The following is a 21,033-nucleotide window of genomic DNA, read 5'->3' on the forward strand; positions in this document are numbered from 1 at the left end:
AGCCACAATTTTTAACTTGCTATAGCTGAATACTAATTCTTCTTCTTAGTCGTTCACTCTTGACAGAGTGGTCGTGGTCATGCTTCGGTCGATCGATTCCTGTGCCACAAACGTCCATATCTTCGTTTTTTTTAATATATTCAAAAAATCTTTTACAACACGTTTAAAAAAAAAAATCTTGCATATTCTCTATTCCTGAACTACATCATCATCATCATCTCAGCAGTAGAACGTCCTCTGTTGGACATAGGCCTCTCCCATAGACCTCCAGTTGCTTCGGTTGGAACCGTGAAATCGCGGCTTTGACCAGGTCATCCGTCCATACGTATCTCGTTGATGAGACTTTCGGCCCAAACGGTCATGCTATGCTAAAATGGCCGTGCTATATGGCCTGAACTACATAGTAGAAACTTATTATTTCTCTTTAGTTTTTTTAAGTCGGATTTTTTGATTTTTTAAAGTCTGTTAACAGTAGATATTGACCAATCAAAACTAGATGTATTGGGCAGTGAATGCCACCTCAATGGGCATATAATGCGACAAAACATATAGCGTCTCACCTGAGTGGTTTTGTAGGCTTATCTTTTGGTACTTTCTTCAGTGTTATAAACCTGAAATAATTAAAGAAATTTTGTTTGTAGTAAAGTAAAACAGATTTTTGTTGTTACCTATATTTTTCAGCGAGTTCGCTCGCGCCATATCCTCATTACTCATTAGTAAAGTTAAGCTGTAATAACATTTTAGAGCACTGAACGCCTCTCATCCGACTTATATTATAAATGTGAAAGTTTGTAAGTCTGTTTGTTTGTTATTTTGTTACCTCATCACGTCTAAACCGCCGAACCGCTTTAGGTGAAATTCGGCATACAGATAGTTGGAATCCCGGGGAAGGACATACAATAGTTTTATCCCGGAAAATGCAGTTCCCGTGGGATAGCCATAAATGAATTCTAATCGGTCGGGGTCGGGGGCAAGACCTAGTTCTGTTACAATCATTTTCCCAAAAAAATAGCAAACCAACCTGGCCTTTGTGTTTGTGTGTCCCTCCTCGACTCGTATCCTGCAGGTCTCTGTCACCTTAGCAACGTTAGAGTTCAGCTGTGCCAGGGCCTCCCGCAACGGTGCCTCCAGCGAGCCGTGGCTGGACGTCGCACCTGGATGTCAGTGGCGATGTGTTTAAATTTTCGATAGACAACAAAAAGGAGTGTACTGTAGGAACTAGGCTGTATACCGCTGGCAGATGGTAAAACTGACCACCTGGGAGGTTAGATTAACCTAGTTTTGTATAAAAGGATAGGATTTTTATATTGTGTTTCTAGAATATAACTTTAAAAACAATGACAGCGTATACAATGTCGGAGCGCAGATTGCTCCCGATAGCCTAAGCGGCTGGTGCTGTTCTATGTAAATGTATTTTTAAGTTCTGAAATAAATCCAAATAATCGAAGAAATACCATTTTTATTTTGAACTGAGTTTAAAAGTCACGCGCGTTGATCCCCAGTACCTAAGCTCTCACCTAGTTACAGTCCCCACAGTACAATGGGTCGATGTGGGCGAGTGGGTCAAAATTTAGGCAAGCCAGTGGTAATCGAGTTGTTACGGGGTCACGCTACTGTGAGACGTGCATGCAGGTTGTCCCACGGCTATGCCACATGAAGGGAAAATATCTTAAATATACTCAGCGGCGCAAAATTTGGCCCACTCTACATACAAAATTACCAATTACTGCATACATTTGAGGGCCAGATTATTTGCCGCTCAGTATACAGGGTGGAAAGTTGAGATGGGGCAGCAATATTGTGTTAAGACACTAACTTTAGTTAAAATGTTCAGTTTTTAGTTGTCTACATACTGTTTAATTTCCTTTAAACATAAAGGATTCATATTCGTAAAAATAACAACATCGAAAGTTTCACTTTGCAAATTAGTACCCTACGAACTGCATGAAAAAGTTGTGTTTTGATTTGTGGGTGTTCTAGTCTAACCTTAGTTGGTCTCAAAGTATTTTAATCCTTGATAGAAATGGAAATTGGCATAAAAAAAGTCAAATCTGTCGATTTTCTCGCTGACTGTACATTTTATCAAAAACTGTGAATGTCGATTGTCATCACTCAAAAAATTAGTAAAGGTCTCCTAAGAGCATTTTCGCGTAGCAGCAAGGCAAGGGATCTAGTAGCTGCCCTTGCTGCCCCATCTCAACTTTCCACCCTGTATTATAGATAGTCAATTTTACTGATATATGACATCATTTTGATTTTAAAAACAATTTAAACTGTATTCAAAGAAATTTGAATAATCTCCTGTCTGAACCGGGAATCCATCTGTAATTTTGTGGTACTGATCAAAAGGCTCAATCATAAGAATTATTTTTTTCCTGGCAACATAGCATCTTAAATAAAGGGAAAACTTCAGGACAATTAATACAACTGTATTTTTTTACTATTTGGTGGGTTCGATTCCCGGTTCAGGCAGGGTATTTTTCAAAAAAGTTTGAATTATTTTCAAAATCAAAATCAAGTCTTCTTTTAGTAGAATTGTCTATCTGCAATATTTAAAATACTTCCCCTCCATGTGGCATAGCTGTGGGACACCTGCATACAGCCGTCGTCCGATCAGACACATATACAAGTAAACTGAATCGCGTTTAGAACCTAAATTTGAACCAACACAGAAACAGAAAGGTTAAAAGGTTGCCGATCCCTGCAATAGACCCTCTGGTTCCGCCCTCGCACTCACCCGCCAAAGTTTTGACGCCCCTCACGAAAGCAGCCTCCCGGTCGGTCAGGCCTTCGAAGCGGACGCTGGCGCGGGCGGGGTCCGCCGTGAACGCCAGAAGGGAGTGCAGCGTGTCCGACACGAAACCGGCCGACACGCCGTCCGTCAGCCGCAAACGGTTCCGGCGCCGGCGTCGGGAGCGGCTCGATGATGTTGAACTGTTCCTGGAAGATGGATTTCACAAGGTTTAATTCAACTTTCAATATACAGCAGAAGGGAACTCATCAAAAATTTATGGCACAGACGCGAAACTTTGCAAAATTATTCAATTTCAATGACAATACATTCGTATCACAGACAACTCGATGCTGCAGCCAGGGTCGTCTCCTCTTGAGGGAACTCCTCAGTGGGTAATGGCATCGACTTGAACTTTTGTACGGAAAGAGACGACCGGATGGCCAAGTGGTTATAGAACTTGACTACGAAGCTTGAGGTCCCGGGTTCGATTCCCGGCCGGGGCAGATAATTGTATGAATAATACGAATGTTCGTTCTCGGGTCTTGGATGTTTAATATGTTATTTAAGTATATATTTATCTATATAATTATGTTATATCCGTTGTAATGTTGGGCAAAACCCGCGCCGAATTTCATGTCCAATTTCATTTCTAATCCAAGCAATTGTAATTTTGGGTTTTTTCGGGATTCCATGGGAAATTTGGAATAATTTGGGGCCTATGTGTTCTTTCAGACTTTCAGCTGTCTACATTATAAAATCTCGTTTTAAATTCCGAGATGCACATAAATTCCCGCGGGTATTCCCAATAAATATTATTCATTAACATACAGTGAAACATTCAAGGAATTGTTGGATCCCTTCGAATTCGTTTCTAAAAGGCTTTCCGTCCTTGAACTGGTCTCGAAAGGGTTTTCTTTTGTAGAATTATCTTGACAATCTGCTTGCGTGACTTTTCTTTGAACAACAGCTTTGTTTCTTCGTATTTTTTCCAACTTCATGGACCTGAAATCAGAAATACCACTTAAAAATCAAACTCTTAGTTTAGCCTATTAAAGTTTAGGCTAGCTGGCGCGGGTGCACTGCACGGGCGCGCAGGGGCGGATTTAGGGGAGGGCAACCGGTGCAATACCCCGCTCTTTCTTGCCCCAAGGCCTCCACAGCTCTAAATCCGAACCTGCGGGCGTGGGTGCAAGTACAATCCTACGCACGCGAACGCGCGCAGTCAGCGCTGCTCATTATATTGTTCAACATGCAAACCACGTCAACTACGTGGAACTAAAGAACTGCCTTAGGGGTGGTATTTTTTTTATTCACATTGAAACTAAACCAATTGGGAAGTATAACAGTGTTGGCAACTTAGCCACTTTCTTAATGACTAAATATTAATATGGAACCGTGTCAAAAACTATTTTCAAGTGTCTTCTTTTCTGTCAAATCAAACAAAAAAACTATTTCCCAAATTCTTTTTTTAAATAATATAGCTTTGAGATAGCAAACTTAGAAATAACACAAGCAAATTAAGAGCCTTTCCTTTTTTTGAAGAAGCAAGTAAAAATATCAAGAGTTAAACACAAAACAAATGATAAATAAATCTTACGCGATATCTCCATCCTTCTCAGCAAACGAAATATTAAACTCATAATCCAAGCCATACACTTCCATAGCCTCAAACAGGGGTGCATACAATGATTTAAAGCCAAAACCAACGTTCAAATCACTCTTAGGACTATTGACAAGCATGCACATGTAATGTGCATGGGTTAACGGCATGTCTGGATACTCCAGTACCCCCTCACCGTCGGTCTTGAGAAAGCGAAGAGTTGTGTTAAGCAGCTGGATTTTGCTACCAGTTGGTATGTCCAACTGGGTTGGGTCTTGAGTTTGTGATAGGATCAAGCGCTGGGATACCTGGAAACAGTTGGTGATGATTGAAATGAAACAGATGACCAATAGAGTGCTCATGCACCTAATAGGGCCCACAGACACTACAAAAAACCTATGATCAGACTGCGACATTTGATTTTATTCCTTTCTTCTCACTGTGCATAAATTACTGTTGGCCTATCTTTAAGTTTTCCTTTCCTGTTTAGGTTAGCTTGAAAAGATCCCTTTAAGGGATAAGTTCGCCTTTGTACTCTTTTGTTTTGTTGTTTTCTTTTTGTATTATTTTTGTGTTTTATGTGCAATAAAGTATTAGTATTATCAGTCTTATTTATCATAAATTGTTCACACACACTCACTCTAGTTAATCGTAGTAATCTTCATTTCAGTTCCGATGGTGACTAAAGACGTAATAGCTGTTGTGGGTTTCTTTATTTTATAGGTCTGATTCATCTGTTCCCGATTTATCTAGTTTCAAACCTCTAGAGTTTTGAAAAATTGTACAAAACTGCAGTTTCTCACACACACAATACAACAAATAATGCAGGTCCAATGGTTCAGTCGGATTGTTAGGTTTTTCGTAGCATCTGTGGGCCCTTTAAAATGACTGCTGTAGAAGACTTATAGCAGTTAACTTTAGACATGTATGTAACTTAAAAAATGGATACTGATTTAGAAGACTATATCACACAGAAAAGCTCAGAACACAAAACAGCAAAAACAAGATGTGTGTTAGAAGGAATGCAAGCATAACACAGTTTATCATCAATGTTATATAGTCTTACCTGATAGACTTGGATTTTTTGGGCTCCACAGGTTTAATTTTCATTTTGTTAGAGAATATCTTCTTATACACAAAAAGGCTGGAATTAAAAACATAAACATGGTTATATATTACAATAACAGGACTTCTAACACTTATGTTGCAAGCAGGGGATCCAAAACCAACTTGTTTTGGTTTTATCAATATTTACAATATTTATATAATAAAAACCTGACGCCTTATTTTTTACCACACTTTTTTTTAAACCAACCAACATACTGCTGAATGTCCAGATTATAGTAACTCGAGAAGAACAAAAAAATCTACTAAGACATAATAAAGTTTGGGAGGATGTTTGGATGTTTGTTACTCAATCCTCACACAATCAACAACAACAAATTTGCTCAACAGATATGGATGAGTCTGAAATTTGGAATTGTTTAAAACTTGGATGAATTTACACAGGATATGTTTATTGCAAAGAATTGATTAGTTCCCGCCAGATAGTGGTAAACAAATTCTTTAGTCTTAAGCAAACAGCTGGTCTCCAATAAGGAAGGTTAAAATTTAAACAACATTCTTCAAACACTGGTGCTTTTTGAAAATGACCTTGAAAGTGTGAAGTGAATTAACATCTCTTTGATACTAAAGTACAACCAATATCTGACACAAAAAATCATGCAATTATATATGCTCAGATGATGCGTCAGATATTTGCATGCTTTGCTGTGATGTGACAGATATTAATGCAGCCAACAGTACATGGACAAACAAATAAACAACCACCCCCACAACAATGCTGAAAAATGTTTAACATCTTTATGGATATACATACTCTTTGTTCAATGTCTCGCTTCCATATGAATAAGTCCAACGGAAGATGTCCCTGTTCAGTTCCAAAGCCTCAATAATGTCCAACGCTAACTTCTCACACTCAGCATTAAATAATTTGCATTTCAAGTTCCTGTTGTCTGACACCAAACCGACCAAAAAAGCTTCAATGGCTACAGAAATATTGGAAAAACGACATTCAAAGTCGTTTCTGTTTAAGAAATTTAAAGTTTTAACAAGGCACTCTTTTACTTCTGATGCATCCATACTTTCTATGGCTTTTTCGAATTTTATTATTTCTTTTTTAGAAGAGGCCATGTTTTCGCAATCTGTTCAGGTTAGAAAAACTTGATTTTCGACAAAATATTTTCTGTCAATAACCTAAGCACAGATTTGGTGATTATTAGGTACTCTTTACACAATTAGACATTATTTTTTCACTTTTCTATTGCTCTAAAATAAAAACTTTTATTACCAATATATACAAGTTTACTCAGGAAACTTCAACAAACCCTATATTTTGAGATCGTTGCAAGTTTAAAAGCTACCCGCCATAATAAATAACTTGACTTCGCTAAAGTTGATCACATAACACGTAACACTTTATTATTGTATTATTAGTCTATGTTTATTATACAAACAAATGTTTGTTACTTACTTCACAGCGGAACAAAAAGTATTATTATATATATTCCCCAGCGACCTAGGCAAGGCAGACCAAACGGAAAAGAAAATGTCAAGAAAATTTAAAATTGCCAGAAGATAACGTTTTGTTTATGTTTACAACAAATTTCATTTACTGACGGACCTGGACGGTAGGTATGTATTTAAGGTTTGCAGTCATATTTAAATAATATGATTTATCAATAAGATATAAGATATAAACTGCAATAATTGAGAATAAACAATTCGAAAACTAGACGTTATAATGCAATAACAAAACGTAGCATAACAAGCTATTCAAGCAACAGTTGAAACTGCTCGATTATTGTTCAAAAATGAAAATAGGTAAAATAAAACAATGGCAAGTAATGGCAACATTCTCGTACTCCTGTCAAACGACTGTCATTTTAGTCCTGCAAGCTACAATATTTTTGTAGAGTTTCGCGAAATTATAACTAAAACTGTCTCTGTTGAATTGTTTATTTACTAAAATGTCTTTCGACGTCAATTGGGACGTCGATAAATATAGAGAAGACCATGAATGCGAAGAACACTGGGAGTTGCGAAAAGCGTTTATCGAACGATGGAAACACGAATATTCTGAAGAAAGGCTAATTTGCTTGGCTCGGGTGTTCTCTAACATGGAATTTATGGGCTGCCGATATCCGACAGAGGTCATGCAAGAGGTCGCAAGGCTTTCACAAGAGGTAACCGCTCCCCCCGTTTCATTGTTATTATGCGACTTGAACGAGTATTAGCCGCAAATTTCGATTGTTTACTATTGTTATTAAATCGATTCTATATAATTTAATGAAAAAAAACTATTTTACATTCATAAAAGTTACTTACTCGAGAATGAAAAATACTTTTGCAACTTATCTATCTATCTATATAAATAAAAATGAATCGCTGAAATGTATGTACGCGCATAACTTCCGAACGACGGCACCAAATTGGATAATCTTTGTTATGTATAAATAATCAATGTGGATAACATTTTTTTGTTGTATTCCTTGTCAGGATAAGGTTTGTGTTAATCAAATAAAAATAAAAATAAAATAACCAAGTGAAACTGCGGGCAACAGCCAGTAGGTACATAGTTGATTATATCCCTCCCAACTTTAATACTTATGGTAACTTAGCACTCTTCTGGATAAAATAACAGGAATAGTGTACATGAAACTATAGTGAGACTCACTCATCTTGATTTAAGACGTGAGTTATCCATTACAATTGTTTAATATCAATAGTGTAATTACTAAGTCACTTAAGTAGTTCCAGAGATCACCTTCTCAAATATAGTTGTGGAACACAAATTATTTGATACAATGACCTATATTCCTTATCTCTGTCATATAAATTATTATTAACCTTTTAACCGCCACGGTTGTTCACAGTCGACAAAAAAAAAAACTAAAAATCATCCCATATGCGTCACAAAATGCCGACATGACCACTATGGCACTTTTTTCAACTGTCATGTTTTACCGACCGTGGCGGTCAAAGGGTTAATGAGGGTTTCTATGATAGATAGGTCAAATATCGCTAGATGGTGTTGATATAGTGAGGTCTGTTAGACATGGTCTTGCTTGCAATTGACTCATTTAGTTCTTAAACCCAACTCAAATGTCAAAGTTGTTGAAAGGTCCTCATGGTACTAGCCCAACTAGCTTCTCTGCCTTATTTGAACAATCACATCAGGAAATATTGAAGCATGGCAAGAGTGACACATTGTATCTCATTCTCATGCTTCGCCACTGTGTTTTACACACAAACTACAAAAAACACCCAAAAAATAAGCAAAGATTACCTCTTTTTGTTAGCCTGGAAGTATAGACAAGCTTCATAGCTATAGCAATTCTACAAACCTGTAGAATATCAGCATATATTTTTTTTGTTTTAGGTAGCACAATCCTATAGAAACTCAAAGAAAAATAAACTTCAACGAACCTTTGTGTCTGCCTCAGACGCTGCAGAAGATAGAGCAAAGGGAACTAAACGAGAAGGAGGCATTGTTATAGATGCACCTGCCCCAAAATCTGCTAGAATACAATTTGTTAAGCAAGGACAAGATATACCGGAAGTAAACAAAGCTCTTGACAGTCACAAACAGAATGTACCGGAACAAGAAAGTCAAACAAGTAAACTAAAAACAAATGATAGTCAAAATGAGGCGAGATCATCACAAATGTTGGACCTTAATGAGTATTTAAGGAGATGGCCCAGTGAGGTGTTTGGATGTGAGGAGTTTTGATGAGCGAATGTTCTTTACTGGTTTGGGCAGCTGGTGTTGTTGATCCGGCCGTGGGCTAGCAAATGGCAGAATATACAGGGTGAGTTTGCACATGATTTCTTGGGAAAATGGCCAGAGGGTCTATTGTGAAAGTTTCTGACACTCGCAATCACAATCGAATGACAGTTTTGCATGCAAAAATTGTCATTTCATTGTCATGTGTCAGAAATGTTTGGCAATATGGCATCCGGTCTCTGTGGCTTGCGTGGCAAAGCTATTGCTCTCCTCCCGTCCCTCTCTGTTGCATCTCGGGTAGGGCGCGCTTACGCTCTTCTCTGTCGCACAATTCGGCGCGTGCGACGCTGTAGTGTTTCGCAAAGTGTTCGCATCGCAGATGTTGACAGGTGACGTGCGGCTGTCGCGTCTTTAGTTTAGCTATTATTAATTATGTCCACATATTAACGAAAACCTTCCGCAAAAAGGACTTATTTTATTTTTATTTTCAAATTATTTTCTTGCTCCTGTCAACTGTTGCGTTCTGCAGAATAAACCGCAACCCTGTCATCCTAACTGACTGGCCCAAGCCTTAAGGCCGCCATCAAGGGGATACGAAACCCATGTTTAGAAGTAAATCGTATATTCAGCTCTGTATACTTCATTTTTTTTAGCATTAGAAAGACGGTAAGCGATCTTGACGTCTTTTTAATTGAAAAACTTTTGAAAATAAGTCACAGCATATATGTAACATTAGCAAGGAAATATGATCATTTACATTCTTTTGGTATCATAAGTAATAGTTACTGTATTTTTAAAAACGTTTTTCAATAAAAAAAACTTGTCAAGATTGTTTACCTTATTTCTAATGCTAAAGAAAAACGAAGTATTGCTGTACACCAAAGTGAGAATGCCATCACAATCTACAACTACCTACTTTCGTCTACTTTATTATTTACCTACATTGACTGTATATGACAATAGGATAAAAATACACATGATTTACCAATACAATATCCCCTTTACAATGTGATTATGATTGCCAGGTGTCAGATAAAAGCTGGACATAGTTAGATTTTTTCAATGCGTGTCCATAAACGGTGTCCGGCCTATCCAGCTTCTGTTAAGCTTTTTATAGTTGACCAGTCATGTGGTCATTTGAGCGAGCGGCGCGGTTGTTTCTGCCCCACACCGTACGCCTCACCTCTCGCTTGCGCCGACTAGCGACTAGATGAAATTTGGTGTAGAGATAGGATAGATTATGACTGGTAAGGGCATAGGCTACCATTGGGAACCTGGCAATCATAAATGTGATGAATAATGTGTGAATAATATTCTTTTTTCAGCCAGCTGCCAAGTGTGCAATGCGCCGTTCACCACGACGTTCGAGAATGGAGTCGTGTCCATGTTCATCAGCGACAACCTGGTGGCTAGAGCTACTGGAAGCAGTAAAGCTGAAGCGAAGAGCATTGTGGAGACCATGGCTTGGAATGTAAGAATGTTTGTTTAGCCGCGTATCCATTAGAGTAGCCTCAGGCTGAGCTGCCTTGACTTAAAGCAAACAACCTCAGTTTGAGGCTCTTCGCTCTGAGGCATAGGCTTGAGGCACGTTGCGGATCAAGATGAGGCCTGTCGCCTCAGCGTACGAGCCAGACACGGCCGTCTCCATCAACGGCACGGCTCGGACTGAAATGAATATGGCTCGGCTCGCGGCGACGAATTTGACGAATGAAATTAAGAGCGTTTATACTTGCTGAGCTGGCAACATTGCATTTTTGTTAGTTTTTCTCGATTATTCCATAAAAATTGAATGAAAATTAAAAAATGGTCTGATAGAACTCTTCTTAATATATAAAAGTTAATGTGTCTACTCCAATAATTATTCGTTATAGACTTTTCTTTTCTTTAAAAACCATTAATAAACATTAAATTCCTTTAGACACCTTCACTTTTAATTAAGAAGGGTTTACTGGTTTGACTTCTTGTTCCGGTACATTCTGTTTGTGCCAGCTCATCAGGTATAAACGCTCTTAAGGCAATTCATTGCGACGCTTACCGTGGGAACGTTTTACGGGCCTTTTCGCACTTGCGATTTGCGAGCGAGTTGAAAGCGAGGCGAGTGCGCTGCGAGTTCGCTACGAGTGCGCAACGAATTCGCTGCGTACTCACAGGAAAATCAGTATGTCGTCCCAGCTCTAGAAGCAGCGAACTCGCCTCGCTTTCAACACGGCCCGTTATTAACGTTTATTGCCAGGACATAGTAAATACAAAAGGGCTTAGTTGTTGCAAGATGTTCTTACAGGGCCGGATTTAGAGGTCCAGAGGACTTGGAGCAACAAAGGAGTGGAACCCTTTACTGATTGCCTGATTGAAGTGAATAGTGTTTACTCGGCGGAATTATAAAAAAAAACCGATGTCTGTATTATTGAGGGGGCCCCTTTTTTGTGAAGGCCCCAGGGCTGTTGCCCCGTTTGCCCTCCCCTAAATCCGGCCCTGTGTTCTTATAACAGGCAAGTGTGATAAGGCCCTACGGTGAATCAGGAATCCAATGGTACGACTGTATGTATTTGTGTTCCGCAGAGACTCCGCAACGAGGTTATCAGCGTGGTGGTGAAGGGAGGCGTGGATAGCGCAGGGCTCCGCCATCACGCTGGACGAGGTTGTCCGGCCGCGCGGGGACGAGTTCGGAGGCCCCGTCGAGAACAGCGTCGCCACCAAGTGAGTTTGTGGATCCAGAGGCTTTGTTGTTTAACTTTTGTATACATATGTTGATAGCTGGAGATTCAAAATGAGACCAATGTTACTTTTTATCTCAACTGCTGCGTTTAGAGATTATTAATTTGGTACAGTCAACGAAATGAATACCAGGGTGGAACCTTTTCATAATCAATTTCGCTATGATTTCTTTGGCAGATGTGTGGGATGTCAACATGATATTAGTAGTACGTAGGTTCCACCCTGGTGACTTTGCGGTTCATTTCCTGATTGTGTGTATATGCAAACGTTAATACAATCCACGATTTAATTTCCCATAGGGATTTTAGTCACAGTAGGTAGTCACTAATGAAGCATTAACCTTTTCGACGCCAACGACTCATATATACGCACCGCCGGTTCCACACCAACGACCAACGACCTATATACTCGTATAAGTCTATTACTTCAATGCAAAAGCAACCTTCGTTAAATTGTGTTAAGGTCAATTCAGACATTGCAAATGTAGAAGCCTGGCGTATGGGTGATGTGATGTCTTTTGTATTTGACGTGGCGGCGAAAAGGTTAAATGGTTTTTGATCGCCTATAGTCGTTCCAATCGTTTATTTAACTTTTGACAGATCACGCACGTGAAGTTTTACAATAATGTTCGGTACAATGTACTACAGAGAATACCGTACTTCATGGACGGGCACCGCCCACTTATGGCCATGGCCATAGACTATAAAAACCGTTTTGAAGTAATCGATTTATAAATAAAACATACATTTAAATTATTGTGATTATATTTTATATCAAAATCATTTAAAAATAATAAATACATTAATATGCCTTTAGGGGTTTAAAAGTTAAAACAACTAAAATAAGCACTGTAATACTATTTTTAATTATAAAGAACCGTCTGGTTCTTCTCCGTATGAACTGGAATCATCAGCACTCGATTTCGACTCAACATTAATTACATTAATGTTGAGCAAAATAAAATATGAATGTGTTAAATCGATTAAAACTTCCTCATGAATAAAATCGATTGTTAAAAGAAATCGAATCGGTAACGTATCAGGGCATCACTATTTTAATTAGTACTCGAGCTTTCAAAAGTTAAATAAACGATTGGAACAAGTATAGTCCCACTAATATTATAAATGTATATAATGTTGCTGCGCTGCTGCATATAATGCTGTTATGTAATGTTTGAAAGTGTGTTTGTTTGTTTGTTTCTTACTTCATCACATCTAAACCGCTGAACCGATTAAGATGAAATTCGGTATACACATAGTTTGTTTGTTTGTAGTGTGTTTTTCTTGTCAATAAATGTTGTGAGTTTGAGTTTTGAGTTTGAATCCCGGGGAAGGACATAGGATAGTTTTTATCCCGGAAAATTACATAGTTCCCGCGGGATAGCGATAAACGAATTCTACGCCGACGGAGTCGCGGGTATATCCGTTTTCGCATCTCTCAGCACAATTTTCCTGTTCTGTATTCCTTTTCACTACATAAGAATTTTACTGTGTAAGGTTGTCTTATTGTTTTAAGTTGTTAAGATTTTTTCCTGTTATGCCGAATTTTCACAAAAATCTTTCTTTATAAAAGTAAGAAAGAAAGAAAATAATTTATTTATAACAGCAATAACACATTAACCCCCTTATTCATAAACGACAATCAAACCTATTTTAGTTAAAATGCCGCTAAAATTCGTTTGTCCTTATCTGTCACTTCGACATTTGTATTTGCTAGAAAGGGACAAAGTATTTGTTACTTAACATAGGCTTGTTAAGTTTTATGAATAAGGGGGTAAGGTTATAAATGGTTGTGTTTAATCGCAATATTGTCGACAGGATGATGAAGCTGATGGGTTGGAAGGGCGGCGGCCTCGGCGCCGACGCGCAGGGCATATCCGAGCCGATCAAACCGCACCTGCAGATGGTGAGTTAGCTATAATCTTCATCATCATCATCATCATCATATCAGCATCTCGTTGGTGGACGTTCTACGCTGCGCTTGCCGATCCGCGGTCTCCATACGATAATTTTTCGGCCATCTGTTCGCCGTGCTATGTGGCATGCCCATTTTCACTTTAACGAGCTAATTTGCTTGGCTATAATACGGTATTTGACTATTTTGTATATGTTTTATAAATTAAAACTACACAATGCCTGTTATCGAATAGAAAAACAATTTTTAAGCTACCTTTACAAATAACAAAGTTATAAAGGTTTGCAATTCAAGATTGGACAGAGAAAGACATACTGGCATATGACGTCACACGCCAGTAGCGCCATACTTGCTGCATAGAGAAAAGCGTTTGAGAAAGCGTTTGAGTAGGTATATAGATTTCTCAAAAAATCACTTTCAATCCAATTTTCACCGATTTAAATTTTCTCTTCGCTAAACACTATCTGTATTTCATAATAATATTAAGATATGGCAATTTCAGGAGTTGTCAATATGTCAAATACCGTATCTTACTATCTTCTTCTCCTTGCGGTGCCTCTCCGCTGCAGGAGGTTGGCTGTCAGCTCCGTATCTCTCCTTATCTCTCGCCAGAGAAGACAGTTCTTCCACACTGGCGATACCGGTCCACTGTCTGATGTTTCGGAGCCACGATTTCTTTCTTCTTCTGACGCGTCTTTTCCCCTCAATTTTTCCCACTATTATTGTTTGGAGTAAATGATAACGCTCATGCCTTAATACATTTATTTTCTTTTGTACAATAAAGAGTTTATTACATATGTACATACATACATGCCCTAGATGGGCTACCTTTATTCTCTTGATGATGAACATGAGTTCTCGGGATTTTTGTGACTCGCAGGAATACCTCGTCATTCGTGACTCTATGGACCCAGCGTAATTTTACTATAATGTAAACGCAAAACTTATACCTAAGCGCGCGCGTTTTAAATTGACTGGCCGGAAGAGGGTTATGTTTTTCGAGCGTATGTATGTATGTCTATCTCTTTGGTCCCCTCTGTAGTCTAAAAGGCAGGACGGCTTTCAACATATCGTCACTACTTTAAAATATGATTGTATCACAAATCAATACGTCAACAAAATTGACACTTGGTTTAGTGTTTATTATAAAGGTCACTCAGAAATAAGTTTTTGGTAAATATTAAAATTTTAATACAAGCTTTTTTTGCTGACTGTACTTTTTGTCGATTTTATTTGCATTGTCACCCAAACTACATTTGCATACCAAATTTCAAGTTGCTGCTATTAACCGTTGAAGAGTACAGTCCTGCGGAGACGATCCTGGCCGGACTACCAGGATGTCACTACCAGATTATTGTATTGTCACGCAATTTACATAAGTATGCAAAATTTCAAGTCAATTCGGCTACTGGAAGTTGGTCGAATTTAACTTTCAAGATTTGATTACAGACAGACAGACAGACATCGGGACAGGTGAAACTAAATAAAAGCATGTAAAATTATCGATTTTGCGGTAAGAGTGACGATATGAGGTATCATTAGATTCGGCAAAACTGTCGAAGTGACATAAGGTGCTTCAAAATGACATCCGCGAAATAAAATAAAAAACCGGCTAAGTGCGAGTCGGATTCGCGCACAAAGTGTTCCGTACCACTATTTATAGACAACATTAGACATTAGGTAGCAAAAAAGGCAACAAAAAACCCCCTTAAATATTTATTTTATTCTGTTTTTAGTATTTGTCGCTATAGCGGCACAGTGATACATAATGAAAATTGTAGGTGAAAATTTCAAGAGATAGAGCCCTGTGACAGACGGACGGACAGAAAGACAGCGGAGTTTTAGTAATAGGTTTCCGTTAGCACCCTTTGGGTATGGAACCCTAAGAACCGTCATCCATCCCTTCCAGGTGAACCGTCAAGGTCTGGGCAGCAGCGCGGGCGTTCAGGGTCTGCGGCGCGCGGCCAGCGCCCTCATGCGGCGCTACCTGTCGTCGGACGCGCTGGACGTGGACCTCGTGTTCAGTCGGGACTTCTCCAAGGAGGAGCGCGCCGCGCTGCACCAGCTCGCGCAGAAGATGGGACTCGCGAGCCGCAGCTACGGGGCCAATGAGGACAGGTGCGCACGAGACTGCTTTAAACTAAGGCCCTGCCCACTCTTTAGGGTAATGAGGGCTGTCGCGTACGATTTCGCCGCTAGAGGCGCTAGTGTAGCGTCAGGTCTCCGAAATGTCAAATCTCATAGTTTTTGGGTGAGCTACGCGGGTTCATTTATAATTAGAATGATTTTGTGAATATTTTGCATTACCTGAAATTAATTATGGCAATTATGCGTTACGGGGCAATAAATGTCTGTGTTTTGAGACAGGTTTGTCTTTCGGAACCTTTTTTCCTCCCTTTTTTCCGTACAAAACAGGACTACGCAACACTGTGGTTGCTCTATATTTTTATGGTACGGTTTTAAGGTGTATTAAATATGATTTTAATTGACAAGATTTCATATTTCTAAGACTATAATTTGATTCGTTCTCTGTATTCTGTTTGGAAAGAGAAAAACGCTGATATTTTTAAAATTTCACTACAACTATTTATTAATTTATTACAATTTTTTTAAGATGTGCTTATTCTAAAAGGGCATAACTCCAAAAGTACCACACAATAGATCCATTACTTTTGTCTAGTCTCTTAAAAAAAAGACCACGTAAATCTGACGTAGACGTTGCATAGAGACGTTGTCAAAATGATGACAGCTCCTTTTTCTGGTGAAATGGGCAAAGGAAACATATCTATTCTGTGGTAGTATTGGAAAATTCAGACATATTTTTTAAATTTTTTGTATTTTTTTAAATATGGAGAAATCAATTATAATAAATATTTTCCCATGTTCAGGAGGCAAAACTCTTTCGATTCCTGTAGTAATTTACAGGTGTTAAAAAAATGAAATCTTGTCAATTTAAACTTTGTTTTCACTCCCGTAATAACAGACGTTGAAAGCCACACTTAAAAACCTCACGCAACATTGGCGCCATCTAGAAAGACAAGAAACGATAGCCCTCATTGGCCCAACACTTGCACCAGCAACCCCGTAGATACGAAGCGTTCAAATATTACAACGCCATCGACTTCGTAAGGTGCCAATGCGTAACGCAGTTTTTCAAGATTTGACCCTCCGTCAGTCAGCATGAGAGCATTCAGAGGCATCGTAACGTTTTACAAGACCCCCTCCCCCCCCAAATTGCGTTAAATAGAAGCTCGTGTCAGTTTCTATGGGCGTGTACATGAAAAACAGGGTCGGTATTTCCATGTCAGTATTATTCGGCCCGGTAAAAAGTGACACCTGTCAAAACGATCGAGTCAAAGACACATAAATTCTTTTTTAATGTTTTTTATTCTGGACTGTGGAACAACCCCTAACCGACCGGACTGTCGTAATTTGGCGGTAAAGAAAACTCTTTCATTTTCTTAAATTAATTGATGCTACTTAAAAATCTGATATTTTTCTGTTAATTATAAAGGTTATTCCTATTGATATATTCCTATGAAGAAGCCGTGGTGGCCTAGTGGTTTCAGCTATCGCCTCTCAAACAGAGGGTCGTGGGTTCAAACCCCGGCTCGCACCTCTGAGTTTGTCGAAATTCATGTGCGGAGTTACATTTGAAATTTACCACGAGCTTTGCGGTGAAGGAAAACATCGTGAGGAAACATGCACAAACCTGCGAAGCAATTCAATGGTGTGTGTGAAGTTCCCAATCCGCACTGGGCCCGCGTGGGAACTATGGCTCAAGCCCTCTTGTTCTGAGAGGAGGCCTGTGCCCAGCAGTGGGACGTATATAGGCTGGGGATTCCTATTGATATAAAAAGTTTCAAGCGTTTCTAAATTATTCAGACATTCCCCATTGACTAACAACAAACGGGCCAAGTTAAATAAAAGCTTGTAGAAACATATTCTGTTTGAGGATGCGATCTGGTCACTCGAATACACTCATCATCATCATTAATTTAAGAGCTTAGCTCTTGTCGGTGGAGTAATCGCCACTCTTTTCGGTTCTCTCGGCCTTCCCCTGCCTCGCCTGCCTTCTATTCGCCCTTCTAAAATAGTTTTTATGTAGCTGTCATGTCGTATCAGATGCCCCAGCATATTCCCTCTCCTATTTTCAATCGTCCTCAACAGCCGCCTTTCCTCTTCCACCAACTCTAAAACATCTATATCTAATGTATTCATCTCTATCTTTAGCTCTTCTAGCTTGCCCGGTGTGAGCATGGTCAAGCACTGATCAATTTTATATTTCACACCCTCCGTTTGTTTCAGATTTCTAGTAGTAAAGAAGAAGTTGGACCCTTTCTCGCTCACTCGTGCGGTGTTAGAGAAGGGCGGCAACACGCCCAAGTACCAAGTTTATATACCGTGCGGAGTAGATACACGAAGTTGTAGATAAATATATAGAATTATTATGATCTGGACATTTATTAAATCATTTATTTTGTCTATTGTAATTTTATTTGTGCACCTTAAGGGTTAGTTCACACGGAGACGCCACGCTACGTCTCATTTAGAATTTACTATCATTTGGCAAACAAAGTTATAACAAAATGATCATTTCACAAACAACGATTCGCAAACTATTAATTTCACAACCACTTCATATCACTAGCTGCTCATATCAATCACAAATGATCATTTGATAAATATACTTTTAAAAAACTTGTCACTTTATAATACAAACTTCATATGATAAATCATCATTTAAAAAATGTCCATTACCCAAACAACTTATTTTTAAACTTATTTTGCAAAACATCAATTTAGTAATGACTAGCTTTTACCCGCGGCTTCGCACGCGTAAACTATTCGGTCTGGTAGTTGCAATTGAAATTTTCGGGATTTTACTAAATTCCCCTGGAAATTTCCAAATTTATACCGTGGTCTTCATTGAGGTTGTGTTGTGAATAACTGTACAAAATTCACGACTCTAAACCCAGTGCTAAAATTTCAAATTTTTCCCTATCCTAATTCAAATTTATATCATTTATTCAGTAAATAGGCCGCAATGGGCACTTTTACACGTCATTTTTTAAATACTAGCACTTTCGGAAAGACCATCATTGCCAAGAAGAATGCGCCGCAAGAAGCTTGGCAGAAAGTCATTTTTTTCTAAATAAAATAAGTACAAATAAAATACTTAAAAACTACAGTAGTATACAATTAAAGAAAAAATTACAAAATAAAAATAACAATAATACACCGATGTATGGGTCCCTTAGTTACAACACTATCCTGTGGAAATATCGGATAAAAAGTAGCGTATGTGTTATTCCAGACGTCCGGCTACCTACATACCAAATTTCATGCCTCTAAGCCAGCGGTTGTTATTTCAAGATTTTATCCCTATCCCGTGGGAATATCGGAATAAAAAGTAGCCTATGTGTTATTCCAGAGGTCCAGCTACCTACATACCAAATTTCATGGCTCTAAGCCAGTGGTTGTTATTTCGAGATTTTATCCCTAGTTATCCCGTGGGAATATCGGGTCAAAAAGTCACTTAAATGTTATTCAGATGTCCAGTTACCTACGTACCAAATTTCATGACTCTAAGCCAGCAGTTATTATTTCGAGATTTTATCCCTATCCCGTGGGAATATCGGGATAAATAGTAGCCTATGTATTATTTCAGAGGTTCAGCTACCTACACACTAAATTTCATGGCTCTAAGCCCAGCGGTTGTTATTTCAAGATTTTATCCCTAGGTATCCCGTGGGAATATCGAGTCAAAATATTTCCTATGTGTTATTTCAGACATCAACTACCTACATACCAAATTTCATGACTCTAAGCCCAGCGGTTGTTATTTCGAGATTTTATCCCTATCCCGTGGGAATATCGGAATAAAAAGTAGCCTATGTGTTATTCCATAGGTCCAGCTACCTACATACTAAATTTCATGGCTCAAAGCCCAGCGGTTGTTATTTCAAGATTTTATCCCTAGGTATCCCGTGGGAATATCGGGTCAAAAAGTCACCTATGTTTATTCCAGACGTCCAACTACCTACATACCAAATTTCATGACTCTAAGTCTAGCGTTGTTATTTCGAGATTTTATCCCTATCCCGTGGGAATATCGGGATAAAAAGTATCCTATGTTTTAATCCACGTTATAAACTAACTTTCCGCCAAATTTCATCAAAATCCGTCCAGCCGTTTAAGCGTGAAAAAGTAACAAACATACTCACTCACTCACTCACTCACAAACTTTCACATTTATAATATTAGTAGGATTATTTGACAAACTAACACATAACATGTTGTAATTGGAAGGATTTGGTTCTCGTGGGTCGTTTTTGTTTCGCATTCCTTAAGGTCGCAGTTCAAACCTAACCTAACCAACAATAGGTACTGAAAGCAGTTAGTTTTTCTATGGGTCGCAGTTCTAACCTAACCTAACCCATTGTACTGCAGCAGTTTGTTAATTTATTAGGGTCGCAGTTTTAACCTAACCCAACCAACTTTACTGGCAGAGTAGTTTTTCTTAGGGTCTCAGTTCTAACCTAACCTAACGTATTTCTTAACCAAGTTAACCTGAGGTACAGGCACCTTTAAGTATTTGTAATAAAGTGTTTACCAAATGATGCATTTTTTTTTGTTTGCCAAATGAAAATAATAAATTCAAAATTCAAAAAATTCTAATGATTTATTCAGTAAATAGGCCGCAATGGGCACTTTTACACGTCATTTTTTTAAACTACCAGCGCTTTCGGAAAGACCATCATTGCCAAAAAGAATGCGCCGCAAGAAACTTGGCAGAAAGTCATTTTTTCATAATAAGTATTATAATTACAAATAAAATACTTAAAAACTATATTATACAGTTAAAGAAAAAAAATACAAAAATAATCATCATGTCAGCCGAAAAGACGTCCACTGCTGGACATAGGCCTCCCCAAGGCTCTCCACTCAGACCGGTCTTGTGCTTTCCGCATCCACCGCGATCCCGCGATCTTAACCAAGTCGTCGCTCCATCTTGTTGGAGGCCTACCGACACAAAAATAATAATAATAAAAAATACAGGGATGCATGGGGTCCCTTAGTTACAATACTAAACACTAACTATATCTAAACTATATCTACGTTCAGTGGAAGTGTAGAATGCTTCCACCGTCATAAATTTTAAAATAATAATAACAATAATAATAAATGAATAGTTTGCCAAATAATGATTTGTTATATGATGGTTTGTCAAATAAAGTGTTTGTGAAATGATCAATTTGTGTAATGTGGTGTTATAAAACG

The 21,033-nt window shown here is 38.5% G+C and overlaps 1 protein-coding gene and 1 pseudogene across 1 annotated transcript; one reads left to right on the forward strand and one right to left on the reverse strand.

Moving 5' to 3' along the window:
* Nucleotides 1–556: 556 nt before the first annotated feature.
* On the reverse strand, nt 557–6,921 carry LOC141443234 (uncharacterized). The gene is made up of 6 exons (XM_074108442.1): nt 6,214–6,921; nt 5,401–5,478; nt 3,563–3,736; nt 2,738–2,940; nt 1,022–1,154; nt 557–611 (listed from the first exon to the last, which is right to left on the reverse strand). The coding sequence occupies exons 1-6, from the start codon at nt 6,525–6,527 to the stop codon at nt 557–559; spliced, it is 957 nt and encodes a 318-aa protein (XP_073964543.1). The 5' UTR covers nt 6,528–6,921.
* A 420-nt stretch (nt 6,922–7,341) lies between these two features.
* Nucleotides 7,342–18,234, forward strand: LOC141443639 (uncharacterized; annotated as a pseudogene).
* The last annotated feature ends 2,799 nt before the right edge of the window (nt 18,235–21,033 follow it).

This window comes from Choristoneura fumiferana, chromosome 27 (genome assembly GCF_025370935.1).
Source record: "Choristoneura fumiferana chromosome 27, NRCan_CFum_1, whole genome shotgun sequence".
In the NCBI taxonomy this organism is placed as follows: domain Eukaryota; kingdom Metazoa; phylum Arthropoda; class Insecta; order Lepidoptera; family Tortricidae; genus Choristoneura; species Choristoneura fumiferana.

Coding starts and splice junctions, on each gene's coding strand:
- LOC141443234 (XM_074108442.1), bottom strand. CDS start 6,527: ATGGCCTCTTCTAAAAAAGAAATAATAAAATTCGAAAAAGCCATAGAA. Junction 5,479..6,213: donor AGCGAGACATTGAACAAAGA/GTATGTATATCC, acceptor TTTTAATTCCAG/CCTTTTTGTGTATAAGAAGA. Junction 2,941..3,562: donor AATTCCTTGAATGTTTCACT/GTATGTTAATGA, acceptor TCCATCTTCCAG/GAACAGTTCAACATCATCGA.